Genomic DNA, 16,291 nt, shown 5'->3' with positions numbered 1-16,291 from the left:
TCATATTATTCGAGTACTTTGTAATAATGGACGTCAGTCAGCGCTATTCGGCGCTCAATTTTCCTCCTACAAAAAGAAGCGGCTTCTTTTTCAAATTCATGAAACCTTCCCGATATACATTTTACACGACTTAAATTTATATCCACGTTAATGGTAACGTGTTGCACATAATTATGTTGCGTTTCAAGTCTTTGGCGTCACTTACGTTAAAATAGTGATATAACTCTTAACGTCACGGTCGCACGCACTTTCAGAAATGACTACATCAGATAAGTTCGCGGCGCAGATAGGTACATACATGTGCGAAGCAGATACACTATTTTTCAAAAAGATACAAAATTAAGAAGTTTTATTGGCTAGTTTTGAAGTTATGACAACATTCTACGTACTTAATTGAACGAGATAAATCATAGATGTGTGCGTTATCATGCTTTTACTCCCAGAGCCAAAAAAGTGAAACCATCTTTTCATCGATTTTTTTACCGAAACCATAATAATCGGATAGGAAATATTTTAATTTAGAAACTGCTTGAGTGTTCACATTTATATGTTTCGTTAAATAAGAGCGTTATCGCAGTTTTACTTTCACTGGTGTCTACATACACGTCAACTCTTTGCATTAAGGAATTTGAATAGTTATCCCGTCCAATCCGGAAAAAAAATGTTGTTTTGGAATGTAGTCCAATACGAAAAACAAAGGAACGTAAACACTTCAAATCTCACAGTACAATTATTGTCAAGTGACACAAATAAATGCTTTCAACTGGTTGAATTTATATAGGTATGCCATAAAAGTAACAATAAAACAGAAACCAGACGTTTGTGAATATCACCTTATAATTACAGTAATAGTTACACTGTATAGTCAGCACTGGAGACGAAACGTGAACAACCGACACTAGTAAAAGGCAACACATGCATATACGTTACTTTAATTGTTTAGTTTGTTTGTTTGTTTGTTTTGGTTTTAACGCCGTTTTTCAACAGTATTTCAGTCATGTAACGGCGGGCAGTTAACCTAACCAGTGTTCCTGGATTCTGTACCAGTACAAACCTGTTCTCCGCAAGTAACTGCCAACTTGATTCCCCACATGAATCAGAGGTGGAGGACTAATGATTTCAGACACAATGTCGTTTATTAAATAGTCACGGAGAACATACGCGCCGCCAAATGATCGAACTCGCGACCCCGCGATCCGTAGACCGACGCTCCAACCACTGAGTCAAGTGTAAACATCGTTTATAAATATAAGTATGGTGGCATATTTCTGTCTCGAGATAGCTAGGTTTCAGTCGTGATATTTAAAATTGTTATCTTGATAAAGTGAAGTTTTCTGAAAAGATTATCTCAATAGTGTATTGCGATAATTTTATTAGAATCTTGATATTATTCGCGTAATTGCCCACAGTTGCCATTTATTACTCGGTACATTCCTCAGCAATTATCTTGATATTTCGAACTTTTCTGAATACTTTATACCTCAATAGCCAAAAGTTTCCTAGAAATAAAAAGCATATCTTGAAAACAATGATTTATTGCGATAATGTTTTCAGAAAAATGCACAACTTTTCCGGCTGTTATCGTGATGGCTTCCAAGTATCTCGTGGTAGTTTCAAGCACTAACGCGAAATTTTACGCTAAAATATTTTCAGGAAACAAATAAAATATCTAGAAAATATTTTGTTTTGCTGAAATGTTTTCAGAAAAATGCACATATTTCTTGGAAAGTTTGCAATATTTTCAGGAAACGTGCCGCTATATATAAGGTACCAGTTTAGAATCAATTAAAAGATTATATAACGTGTTCCGGCCATGTCAGTAATTAATACCGGATTAAAGTCAATGTCATTCCGTACCTTATACCGTAAAACACATGTATATGTATGTGTAAGTAACAAGAGATAAATTTGAAATTACGCGTGATGAGAGTGCTGATATACATAGTATAGTTAGCGACTCATCGTTTCTCTAGCACTGCCTCCTGATCTTTTGACTATATATCTGTTTTGAGGGCTCTGGGTTGGGCTGGGTGTGGGAATTCTGCAGCGGATGCGATGAGGTGCACTGATTGATTTTACGCTTGTCTGTGTTAGTTTTATTGTTTTTGTTTTTTTTTTTCCTTTTCGATTGTTTTTTCCCCTGCTTTTCTTCTATTTAATTTACTGCCTTAACTCTTCTTCTATATAAGTAAGTTTATATCTTAAAATTATATTTTGTTAAGCATATATATTTTTTCCATTCTAGACCAAACAAAAATCCGCCATTTAGTTTAATCTAACATTAATTTGACAGCCAGGGACGGACCGATTTCTAATGTTGGCAAAACTTGTGGTCCAACCCTTTTGTATTATCACACATTCGCAAAGTTACTGAATAATTCCTAATGTACAATAGTAATATATATGTCTTGTATAATGATAGTTTGCTGTTGTATATATATTTACATATGTATCTGTATAATATTGTCTTGATGAACATTACCATAATGTCTTGTGTGATGATTACAATAAAATATGATTAAACTAAATAGTTAGCGACATTATCAACATACGTTATCTGAATTAGTAAAATAATGTGAGGTAGTACAGGAAGTAAATTGCATTGCAATCTAAGAAGTAAAAAGTATTTAACTTTGGCCGACTTCAAGTGAAAAACCTTGAACATTATTTCGAAAGGTAAGTTGGTTTTTAATTGGAAGTAATACATGACAATAATCATAACTCTAATAACAAAACATGGTTACGTTAAAATATAAGTTTGTATTTGAGCCAATCCGGACAATCATCGATGAGATATTTTGAAATCTCATCCCAATTAAAATTGTCAAAAGAACGCCTCTTTAGAGTGTTAGATGTCAATGAATGACAGAGTTATGGTGAGGAAAAAAGAAAGAGGACAAAGTTAGAGGTAGCGTATCACTTTTTTGAACATCTCTATAAGTTACTACAAAATCTTATAGACCGATATAATATATTTCTCAACTGGACATTAAAACAAGAATGAATATCCAACACGGAAAGCTATGTGAAACAGTCATTTCTTTAGAACCAATGCTGAGAAAGACAATACACTCTTGAAAGATGTGAAAAGTAGAAGAAAAACAACTCTTTTTAAACACTTGAAACGTTAGTTCCACAAAAGTGTTTGTTAGTCAGTCGAAAATACGTATACTTTATTTCACAGATTTTATAGCAGAATATGGAGGCTTGTTATACAGATGATGCTGTTATCTTGGATTCAGTGGTGATAGGGTTCCTTGTACTTTTAGTTGTTGCTGTATTGATAAGCATTTGGTTGAAGTATGTTTCATCCTATTGTTCGTATAATGATTAAAATAAATCGAGAAAATTTACAATAGTTATATAATTCAGATATTACTGGTTGGGAACCATTTTCCGGACAGGACCAGTTTCCGGACACATGTAATATCCGCTTTATTTCTTTGTTATTCATGTAATTGTTTCATCTAGATCATTTAGATGTTTGTTCCTCATGTCTACAACAAACCACTATTTTATAAAGTTGTATAATGTTTTGGTTTTTTGATGATAACTCACCAGCGTTTACAAAACAATTTTCTGTCTTAACGGGGCATGAAGATAGCATTGCGCATGCGCAGTAGTTCACGCATGCCGAGGTATCAAGTGGGGAAGAAATAATCAAACTACATAATGGTTGTCTGCTGATAACATTTTCTACTTTTAATTTCACGCTAAAAGTTACGTAAGATACAGGGCTGTCGATTTTTGCACTTAGTTTAATTCCATTCTATATGTATTGGAATTATCAAGAATTCGTATAAGACGAAATTCGAGTTTTTACAGTCAATCTCTGTTTGCTTTCGTAGTTGCTATTGAACGTCCGGTTATGTTTCATGTGCAATTTTGAAGAGATGAATGATAAATAAATGTGTAGAAATAGTTTAATGACTTATTTTGATATCAAATTAACAACAAAACACCGTCAAAATATTTGTCCGGATACTGGTGTACCTGACGGGAAAAATAACTTATTTTAGTGTCCCATTTCAGGCCCCATGAAACCTATATTTTACGTCATAACGCGATGCTGATTACTACATCGGATGTGGAAGGAGATGAAGTTTTTGCAGTGTGGTCTTCATTTATTTTGTCAAATATTTTTTTAGGGAATAATGGAGCCGAAATATGAAAATGTGTCCGGAAAATGGTTCCCAACCAGTACTGTTATGGATATATTGAAATCAAAATGCTGTAGATAACGGGCATTGTTATAAACCTTCACAAATCTAGACTTGATATCTGCATTTTTATCAATAAAATAAAAAAAGGAAAATATTAATAAAAATTTGACCTGTGAAACAATTCATTTTGTTTTAGATGTACAAGTTTTCATTTCATCTCCAAATATGGAAATTGTTCTTCGGAGGCTGACAATTGTGAAGCGGGAAATTCATTGTACGAAAGATTACGGTACACTTTAACTAATCTTAATAATTAAGCAGAAAGGTGTGCATATGAAAAATTGAAAGTATCTCAAAGATAGGACCATGTGTATGCCTAATCTAACAAACTGCTTTGATGATAGCAATGTTTTTGGTAAATTAATTGAGCCTTTTTGATACGCTACGGGTTTGTATTCTCTCTAAAAATCAGCTTTACAAGGTATAGAAATTTCGCTGACATTATTTTTTTTTTCATATTTTTTTAATAAATTAATAACCATTTTACTGGCGAGTTTAATCAACAATTTATTGACAGTTATATTTATTTGTTTAACATACATATATACATACATAATTATCAAAGTTGAAGTTGATAAACGACATTGTGTCTGAAATCATTAGTCCAGCCACCTCTGGTTCATGTGGGGAAGTTGGCAGTTACTTGCGGAGAACAGGTTTGTACTGGTACAGAATCCAGGAACACTGGTAAGGTTAACTGCCCGCCGTTACGTGACTGAAATACTGTTGAAAAACGGCGTTAAACCCAAAACAAACAAACAAAGTTGAAGTATGTCCCAGAGAAAACTATGATATATAACTCTGTTAACTAGGTTGGGAAGAACAGAACACCGTGACTTAAGAAATGAAAAATTGAGGGTTGATGCACTACGAAGAGAACTAACTAAAGAAAAGGAAGAGAAAGAAGATGCTTTGAAACGGTGAGGTTAATACTGTCTTAACGTTGCCTTGGAAGCAACCGACAGTTATAGTATTAACTAATTCAAATACCCACTAATTACAATTTATTAACTAGGTTGAGCCACAGACACCGTCAGTTAGTTTAGAAATCGACAGATTTCCTGATCAGGTCATACCTCTTTTGTTTAAATGAATTACATACTTGTAACTGTTTCTTGAAAAAAGTTAAAACTATAACAGCACAGTAAACACATTTAATTTAATGGGTGTGCGATTTGGTGTTTTGGGCCAAAACAACTATTCAATAAGGATATAGACTGAAGGATTTTAACATTAGAAATAAAATTATAAGACGATCGTTATGAAGCATAGGACGCCACAAAGCAAAAACTTATAGCAGAGTCTGTTCATAAGAGGTAATGAAGTGAACGACACATCTCACGCCCCCTAGCACAGTCTTACGCGGATTATCCATCATTCTTGCATAAAAACTACTTTTTTCACTGGATCCGCCCATGTATAAACGGGAGAAAAATCGTGTGCAAACAAGGCAATTCACGTGCTGTTAATACATGATTTTTATTTTTGAAATGCTTTGCCAGGGACGTATGTATGTATTTCTGCGCAGACTGATATTTGGCATCTGCATCTTGTTTCTTCCATAATAACCTTTTCTTGTAGCATTATAGATACAATGTAATCCATAGTATGTTTAGCTGTATCAGTTTCCAACCCCAAAGGTACTGCCCCCATCAATGTACGCACTAGCTTCTCTTAGAGTTTACTCCCTTTACAAAGCGTCTGTTCAGTTATTGTAAATAACTGTGAATAAATAAGTATCGTGTGTAACTTGTGCTATTGCCCGTTTTTAGGTATTATATTAATGATTTTTGTTAGTATCAGTCGGTTTGTTTTTACCTGATTGTTCGCAGAATTCATATAATAAACCTCGAAAGCTAGTCACTAGCTTCGTACTCATCCGTACTCTGTTTGTTCGTACTCAAAATAATTCGAATGTAAAGTTATTATTCTTAAATTAATTGTGTTCCTGTTTGTCAAATGTTTTAGTTATATGCAAAATTATGTGTAATGTAACGTTTGTAATAACTGAAAATAAAAATAAGATGCTCAAAAACCTTCAAATCACGCTTTTAGTAGTGTTGTTGTTATGTGTGCCCCGGTTATGGATATTTAAAACATGTTTGCCGTTTCCAAGAACAACAAGAATGGTAAATAAAAAATGTACCGGAATCGTCAAGTCATCACGTATGAAAACAATGCATTTAGTCGTCGTGTAATGTTTTTTATGCAAGAATAGCGACAATACACGTTTGTTTTATGTATTAACGCCTGCAGAAGCCCTTGGGATATGTTTGTGACCTCGACCTTCGGTCTCGGTCACAAACAATCCCGCGGGCTGCTGCAGACGTTAATACACAGAAAAACGTGTATTATCCCTACAGCATTGAATGGACTCTAAGATCCCAAAGAACCAGAAAATATAACAACACTAAGTGCAAGTACGGGGAGATAATTTTCCAGTCATCACGACGGGAATTTTATGTGTTCATGGGATTTAAATTCCTTGACTGGTGTGACCTCCATTCTGTGAAACTTAGAATATAAATGGTTCAATAGTATACTATTTAATTGATATATGTTCTATTTTCAGTTTGAGTGCCATCATGTCAAGCCGTTTAAGGGACGGAAATCCAAATGTAGTAGATCTCAGCGATCAAAATCGCCCAATAAAAGTAGGAGAGCAGTTTTCAGAACTTTATGACAATCAGTGGACAGATGCTTTCAGTGCTATGGAGACTTATTTCGGAACTAGCAAGCAAGAATCTGAGCTAATATCCATGCTTTTAGATATTTTACAGGTATTTGTAGGTTTTTCTTAACATTTTCAAGTTGCATAATATTCCAACGCCTATGGGGTTCCAATAAAAATCTTCAGTAAATATTGTTTTAACATAAAAAGCAGGATTAGATAACTTTAACATTGATAAGTAGAGGAGCGCTTATCGTCCCCTTTGTTCTGACAAGTCTTTGTCAGAGAAACAAATAGAACACAATACAGTAACTGATAGAATTTTCATTGTTTAATTTGCAAATGTTTCTATTGTGCTGCTTTGTGATAATCAAGCACTAATGAAATTGAGAACAATCTATTGCAGCAATGTTTTACGGTATGTACAGACAAGGCACACACACAATTAAAGCAGCTGAACGAAAACGTAAATAATCTTGCTGCCAGCATCACAAAAGTACGTACAATCATTGAACATTTACACCCTTCTGCCATCTATTCATTTGTTTTGCATATTTTAAGGTGACTCTTTAAAATAAATTTATTCAACACGCACATATCTTCGATAACCTGCAAACCGATGTACAAAGATCGCCAGACACGTACAGATCCTGTAAACAAAGCACGTATTTACCGATCACCACAGGTGTGTGTACTCGTAAGAATAGTACTTCTTAATGAAAATCATTCGAAACCCTTCAAACCAAGTCCACAGGTAGTATTTATGGTCAAACAAAGGTGTTCCGTTAGGGCCAGCACCTGCGGCTATGAAAGCAAAGCGAAACGATGGTGGAACATGACAGTAAAATGGGAAAGCGCGAAATGCGATAACACATCAGCACGACGGCAAAGCCTGACCGTGCGATAGCGGCAGTCAATCTTATTGTCACCATTCACCATCATGTAACTCGTGTTAATGGGTCAACCGTGTCGTTGTATTTATAAAATAGAATGGCCTCATGTTGTCGTGCTTTATCTGCTGCGCTTAACAATCGTAGTGTCATAATCGTACTGTAGCGTTTTGCCTTCGTTCGATCACGCTTTAGCATCGTAGTGTCTTTACAGTTACCCGCGTTACACCGTACAGCGGATAATCATTATCCAATCGAAGCGGTATTGCAAAACATGTTTTGGTATAGCAAAGGATGTGGCATTATGCTATATAAATAGAAGTAATAAGGAGAATATTCAGTTATAGCGAGACCTTTCTAAGAGTCACCTACTTTTTTAAAAATTTCAGAGAAAAACATGCATATGTTATATTTAATACGTGAAATTCGTTTGAACAACAATCTGTCGATTGATATCCATTTTATTATTCCATTAATTGCGTAAACACTTACTGTCAAGTAGCCATAGACCAACCGAAATTAATTTTTGAATACTACATTTCAAACAGTTCCAATGTACATATTTTTAATATTATCCCGTCCCATGTTGTTCAATAAAATAATACTCTGTTATGCCGTGTGGTTTTGATTTGAATAACACCGGTGGTGGGGGTGGGGAGGGTGTATTAGTTTGAATAACTGCTGCCTGGTTCTATTCATTAAAAACATCCGTTCTGGCGATATTTATTTCAATGATACCCTCCAATTATTTTATCATTAGGCAGGGTAGACAATACCGTACTACCATACTATACAAATTTGATTAAAAGTCTGTTCACATTATGATGAATCGCGACAGTACGATGGTGACACTATGATGATGAATCGCGACAGGACGATGGTGACACTATGATGATGAATCGCGACAGGACGATGGTGACACTATGATGATGAATCGCGACAGGACGATGGTGACACTATGATGATGAATCGCGACAGGACGATGGCGACACTATGATGATGAATCGCGACAGGACGATGGCGACACTATGATGATGAATCGCGACAGGACGATGGCGACACTATGATGATGAATCGCGACAGGACGATGGCGAAGCACGACAAAACGAATGCGATAACACGACAGTAAAATGTACTTGCCATAGAACGCTTGCAATTAGCCTTCATAAGGAGCAGGCGCTGGCCCTAACGGAACACCGTAGTAAACCAAGTACGTGCATAGAGTTCGTGACATTTTTATGGTGAAGTCAATCGATACCCTGTAACCTTAATCCTATTTATGTCGTCAGCCTCCTTTTTGAAGGGTATTCAATTCCTACCAAAAACCTACTTTGACTGCAATATTTTCCCCTCAGTTTCCTTTTTGTCTAGTAAGTTTTTACTTCTTTCAAAACTTGTTATTGATTTATTGTACAAAAGTGGAAAAAATCATTTGATAAGCGCGATTTCTTCCTGTTCAAAGTGAATTTACCTCTGAAACAGAAGGGGAAGAATTAGGCATTCTTAAAAGTAATGAGTAACATGCGGTAAAAGGTCTCTATTTTGCCTTCATTCTTTAGATTATATATTGGTGAAGAAATGCAGTTAGGCTTTACATCTGCCCCAAGGTTATTTTCGAATGAAGCGAGTAAAATTCAAAAACAGCCCCGCATCATTCGACCTTAATTTTTAATGTTGGAGTTAGATTTCTGTGTCATTAAATCCGTTTACTTGAGAAACCCTAGAAAAAAATGATATTGACAGTTTAAGTTTCATAATGTTTACCAATAGTTTGATGTTTCTTTATGAAAAATGATGGTATAATGAATTCTTTGCAAACGTTTTAGACAGCGGCCATCACTTTGAAATTTGTTTCTACTTGAGCTTGAAGAATATCCATAAATTACACAAAATTTATAAAGAACGGCACGGTAAAAGTTGTTTAAAGATTGCAACACAGTGCAAAACATGGTCAACTTTATGAATATACCAAGCAAATGCTATTTTTTACACATTACTATTAGGGTTCTAATAACTTGACATCTAGTCGTTTAGATGATTTTACTACGAGAAGGCGGTTTCTTTAGCGTTGTATAAAGTAGATTAATGTGTTAAACGTGAAAAAAAAATCTAATTTTATTTCAGAAAACCAGTAAGCTTCCGGCTGACTTGATGCAACGCATAAAAGAAGAAAGGAAAATGTTTGCTTCTGATCACCTACCAGATAGTAATATGGTCAGTGATAATCAAACTTTTTTCCTTTTTTCATCTTATGAAATAATTTTCAACTACTTCACCAGAGGAAACAACTATGTCGGATTAAAAAAAAGACTTACTGTTATTTTCATTAAGGTAGCTTTGCGCTTAAGGTTTTCCTGAAGCGACAGCGTAACGTCATTTTTCTGGAAAACCTAAAATAATGCCTGATATCCCAATAGGATAAATGTTGCTGGGAATGTATTATACCCTGTGTATCAAATGTAGAGTAGTCAGCGCTAATATCTTTCCTAAGGTTTGCTGTAAACAAATGTTGAATAATAACATATAAAGCTAAGCAATTTGAAGGCTCCAACTGATATTTGGCGAATTAGTGGAAATGTACACACACACTAAATCTGCAAAAGTGAAAGGTCTCATTAAAACTGACATGATTGTGGAGCCTTTTCTGTATGCAAAAAATGTCATTGAAAGTTCAATTTTCTCTGAGAAGCCCATTGTGATTTTTTTCCGAGGACCTTTATATTTATATTGACAGAACACAAAATCACGCTCAGGCCCCTTTCTATTGTATTGGCTGAATTTCCTTAAGATACAATAGTGTTTTGAAAAAGAAAATAGTTTTAACAAATGTCTACATTGTAGAACAGCATTTGTTTCAGTAGTACAGAACTGCCTTAAAGATACTTACATGAAGTAAGAAGGTACCATGCGAATATTCCACTTATTGCTCTTTACTGATCGCAAGACCAAATGTAAACCAAGTATAACTGTATAGTCAGAGAAATTCGTAAAATAATTGTGCACATCGTGTGAAAAGCATGAAACTTGGCATGCTAGCTGATGAATATATTTCATTTCATTTAAGAGTGGGAAGCGAGCTGTGAAAATCAAAATGGCTGCCAAAATCCAAGATGGCCGCCAAAACTTACAGTTCTATAGGAAAATACTGAGACGACTGTTAAGATAGCATTAAAATAACATATTTTGGCATATTATTATATGATTATATCAAATATCAAATAAGCATGATGTAAAGGCAAAAATAAAATCCAATATGGCTGCCAAAATCCAAAATGGCGTCCAAAATATTATGTTTACGAAACAAAAACGCACTACCATTGAGCATTTTTTGTAATTATCTTGAAACTTGGCAAATAATTACAATCATACTCAGCTTCCAATAAGAATGACAAATTAATAAAAAAGTCCAATATGGCTGACAAAATCCAAGATGGCTGCCATCATGTTTTCATAAGTGAATCATGCAACCATTGGGGTTTACTTTTTGTGTGAATATTTATGAAATTTACATAATTAATGCATAAGTGTTCACTCCTGAAATAACATATAAGTGTACACTCCTGAAATAACATTAACATAAATTTGTTAATAAAATCAATTAGTATGGCAAACAAAATCCAAAATGGCCACCTTAAAAGATAGATGTAGTTTTACATATTACAGAAAAGTTATCATTTCCAAAAAATGCCATATATCAAAGTTCACTTGACCAGTTCTGACCATCGAATGTTTTTAATGCATTCATATATATGTATGTATGTTAAAACAAAACTACAAAACAACATCGTTTGGTGGATACATACTGATGTTTTACATATTTCAAGTGTCATTTCAATTCTACCAAACAGACCTTGATATTTATTGTTCGCAGTCACCACTACATTTACACAGCGCGGTGCATTTTAAGTTTGCCTTTTAGCAACTAAGTATTGATATATCAGAAAATCGAGGAATATATTGATTATGACAATGATGCAGTCATATCATGTAAAGCAGCAAACATTGTTCGCCGGGATATGTTCAGTGGTAAAAACTGTGCTTTTAATGGAACATTGCAAGAAACTTGCTAACAGAAGGCTATACTAAAATTCCTACAGACTATTGTAGAGATGATCTAAGGGGGTTCAAATATTAAGACTAGGACATCGAAAGTTGATGAGTTTCAATCCGCCATGTCCAGAGCACAACTTATGATATTTAACAGCACATCTACTCGTCGCAGAGACACAACAAAGGGTGTGTATAATTGCAAGCAACGCGAACCATCTCTACCAATATATGTAGGACTCATTGTACATGCAGAGACCAGAAAGAGTGGTTTTGTGGATAAGCTTCATGATCTCGGTCTGTCAGTCTCGGTGATTCACGTTGATTGCAATTATACACACTCTTTGAACAATGCATCATTGTCATAATCAATATATTCCTCGATTTCTTTCAAGGCAAATCCTACATCATCATTAAATGCCAAAAAAACTTCTCGGCCTTCATTATATGCATGCATGTCTTTAAAATGTGCCATGAGTCTAGTTTTCAATCTTGTTGAGTGAACTGCGAAATGTAGATACTTTATGCAAGGATGACCCATCTCATTTATTTCAAATAAAACATGTGTTATTATCAAGAAGAGTTGCATTTGCAGTGCTCTTCCGTGTAACTTTCATAGGTGTTGCATCACTGTATACTGATGCAGCCGCTTAGTTGCCGTATCAAGCTCTCAGTCTCTGAACTTTACTCTGCATGTCTTATGCCATTTACCTTTGTTCTTTGTCAAAGTATCAGCTATGGATGTTTCCCTTTTCAAACTTTCCAGTTTTAAAAGTACTGGAAGACAAACCCCTGGTTCTATGAATTTATAGATATTATCACAAAATGAGGTATACTCCTTTCCAAAGCCTGGATGAGTAGGGTTAAGGTTAGCAGGGCATTGTAGGGGTTCTCTTGTAGTTTCTTGGCATATGATACAGAGACGCCAATTGATTTCAATACCCTCCTTATCTGTGTTTGAGGTATCATTTGAAAAGTTAGTAGTTTATAAGCATATTAAGTATGTTATTTGTCCAACAATGCAATAATCTATAGCAAGAACATGCAGTAATAACCTCCACCAACAAGAGCTGTCGGAGGACAGCAACGCTCGACTATTCAACAGCCTTGTCAATTGAATGAATGCAGAAGTTGAAAAAGGGGCATAATTTTGTAAAATGCAAAATAGAGGTATTGAACCTCTGTACTGCATGTCATATCACGACAGTGAACAAGTTGTGTGAAGTTTCAATCCTTTCAAATTTGTAGATACTGAGATACCAGCTTACATACAAAACCTTAACCAAACACTGCTAAGTCAAAAAAGGAGCATAATTTTGTAAAAATGCAAAGTAGAGTTATGGGACCTTCATAGTGCATGTTAGATCATGACAGTGAACAAGAGTGCGAAGTTTCAATCCATTCGATTAGTGGATACTGAGATATCAGATTACATACAAAAATTTAACCAAAAACTGCTGTCGAAAAAGGGGCATGATTTTGAAAAAAAAGAGTAGAGTTATGGGACTTGCTTAGTGTATGTCAGATCATGACAGTGAACAAGTATGTGAAGTTTCAATCCATTCCCATTAGTAAGTACTGAGATACCAGCTTACATACAAAACCTTAACCAAAAATTTCTAAGTCGAAAAAGGGGCATAATTTTGTAAAAAAGCAAAATAGAGTTATGCAACCTGTGCAATGTAGGTCAGTTTATCACAGTGAATAAGTGTGTGAAGTTTCAATCCATTCCCACAAGTGGTTACTGAGTTACCAGCTTACATACAAAACCTTAACCAAAAATTTCTAAGTCGAAAAAGGGGCATAATTTTGTAAAAAAGCAAAATAGAGTTATGGAACCTGTGCAGTACAAGTCAGTTTATCACAGTGAATAAGTGTGTGAAGTTTCAATCCATTCCCACAAGTGGTTACTGAGATACCAGCTTACATACAAAACCTTAACCAAATCGGGACGCGGACGCGGACGCGGACGCCAAAGCATGGGCGAGTCCAATAGCTCTACTATTCTATGAATAGTCGAGCTAAAAACTAGGTCTACTACTACTACTATTGTTTCATGCTGAAAGTAAAAAATGAACACTAGTTAAGGCTACAGTTTGTAGTTATCCAAACAACAAATAGGTAGAGTGCTATATGTTAGTAGCATACATGAAGGATTGAATATATACAGATAAATACATGAGCTATAGTAGGTAAACATATACTGAAATGCATGGAACTAGGTGTCCTGCATGTTAGACTGATGTGAAAATTATACAGTCAGGGTGTTAAAACGTATAGATAAACAGTTGATATATCTTTGATAGATTTACTTGGAACAGAAATTATACACATGTGTCAGTATTAATGTTGTTGACATATATTATAAATGGCTAAATTTAAACAAAGGGGAACAACTTTTGTTAATAATTGATGCATTTAAACAAAAGGAAGGAACTTTTTAAAAATTAAATATCAAATCAAATAGTTGATATATAACCATTTAACTTTTATTTTGAATCCATACAGCATAAACAGTATTTCTTGTATACTTCAATAAAAAGTTCTATTAGTATTTATTCAAAAAAATTGCATTTTCATTTACTTTGTTCTTGAAATATGGTAGAAAACATGTTTTGTTTATTTGTCTGTGTACTAGAGAGCATTTCAATTAAGTATTAGTGTTAACAATGCATTACTTCCACCTAAAGTAAACAATGCTTTGTATTTTTTGGCAGCCATCTTTTATTTTGGCAGCCATTTTGGATTTTGTCAATACAAATGATAGACTTATTCCAGGTATTATATTATGATATTCTACTAATTCCCATGTGCATGCTTTTTGCATGTTTTACATAGCTGTTTAATGATTTCCTTAATTTTTTCATAAAATTTTGAATTATGGTGGCCATCTTGGATTTTGGTGGCCATTTTGGATTTAAGACGCTGCTTCCCACTCTTAAATGAAGAGTAATATATTTATCTACTACCATGCCAAGTTTCATGCTTTTCACAAAAAGTGCACAATTCGACCCTTTTTAGGAACGGATTTCTTGGACTAGTAGTCTTTTGCTCTATCTTGCTCCTACACGATTTAACATCAAATTATTTCTTGTTTCAGATGCTACCCATACTAAAGGACTACTTTTCATCTCGTGTCTTAGACATAGGTTTTCTTGAAGAAAATTCACTTAAAGCATTTATGCGGGAATGTTTGAAGCTATCTTGGTTAATGGTCATACAAGACCCTCCAATGACAATGGTGATGAAACCTGAAGACCAAGAATATGAAAACTTTAAAGCTTACAAAACCAGAGGCAGACATCTTGCTTTTGTTGTATGGCCTGCCTTACTTCTGGAGGAAGGAGGACCGCTGATAATGAAAGGGATTGCAGAGTTTTATGATGTGTATGAGTTATCAGATGAATTGTGAGGACTTGAAACCTTTTGTTCCTTATAACGTGTAAAGTCAAGCGTGATGACACAATTATTTCATTCAAATCTCTCGTAGCGTTTGAGTGGATATTGTGGTGTAATCTAATATTAAAGCGTCTTTTACGGAATAATACTAATTATAGCTATTGAACAATTCAAATTATTATTGTAGTTAATGTCTAATTACTTATTTTGATTCATTTACCAATTCCAATAAACATTTTAAACACATATTAAATACAGTTACCTTGACCTTTGCCTTACTGACCCCCTAAACAATAGGGGTCTTTTATTTCATTAAGCCCAGGTTTGAAGGTTCTTGCTCAAGCGATTCTCAAACATCGTAGTGCAGAAATAGTTTACAATGTTCAGGTCCCTTTGACCTTGACCTTTGACTTATTAACTCCAAAAACAATTAAGGGTCACTAATTTAAAATCTCAATAATGCCATCAAGTTTTAAGGTTCTGGATCGAGTGGTTCTCAAGATATTGTTGGAAAATGGCTTTCAATGTTCAGGTACCCATGATATTGACCATTGCCTTAAAACCAAAAGGCGACATCTACTTCATAAGCCTAATCACGCTTTAAAGTTTGAAGTTTCCAGGTCGAAGGGTTCTAAAGTTATTGAACGGAAACAATTTTAATGGTTCAGGTCCGTGTGACCTTGACCTTTGATCTGCTGACCCTAATAACATTAGGGGTCATTTACTACTTGAGCCCAATCATGCTATCAAATATGATGTTCTATGTCAAGTGGTTCTTAGTTATTAAGTGGAAACCGTTTTAAAGGACTTTCACTCTCCAAAACAATACCGGTTATCAACTTCATACGCCAAATCTTGCTTTTAAGATTGAAGGTTTCAGGTCAAGTGGATCTGAAGTTATTGGACAGTAACCTTTTTCAAGTTGCAGGCCGCTCTGACATTTACCTTGGACCTACTGACCCCATTTATAAATCTTTTTCAAGGTCAAGGTCGCTCTGACATTGACCTTGGACCTATTGACCCTAATGATAATCTGAGTCATATACTTTATAGGCCAAATC

General features: G+C 34.8%; 1 protein-coding gene across 2 annotated transcripts; it reads left to right on the top strand.

Annotated features, from left to right (window-relative positions):
- Positions 1-85: 85 nt before the first annotated feature.
- On the top strand, positions 86-15,482 carry LOC123562579 (uncharacterized). Of its 2 annotated transcripts, none has more exons than XM_045355209.2 (8): positions 86-2,676; positions 3,185-3,300; positions 4,360-4,437; positions 5,036-5,143; positions 6,796-7,003; positions 7,301-7,390; positions 9,909-9,998; positions 14,932-15,482. In XM_045355209.2, the coding sequence occupies exons 2-8, from the start codon at positions 3,200-3,202 to the stop codon at positions 15,241-15,243; spliced, it is 987 nt and encodes a 328-aa protein (XP_045211144.2). In that variant the 5' UTR covers positions 86-2,676; positions 3,185-3,199; the 3' UTR covers positions 15,244-15,482. The 2 variants fall into 2 exon arrangements, with proteins under 2 accessions (XP_045211144.2, XP_045211143.2); XM_045355208.2 differs by having other exon boundaries at positions 4,360-4,452.
- Positions 15,483-16,291: the final 809 nt, after the last annotated feature.

This window comes from Mercenaria mercenaria, chromosome 2 (assembly GCF_021730395.1).
Source record: "Mercenaria mercenaria strain notata chromosome 2, MADL_Memer_1, whole genome shotgun sequence".
In the NCBI taxonomy this organism is placed as follows: Eukaryota; Metazoa; Mollusca; class Bivalvia; order Venerida; family Veneridae; genus Mercenaria; species Mercenaria mercenaria.
Note: the sequence above shows the minus strand (reverse complement) of the source record. Positions and strands in the feature narration are given on the sequence as shown.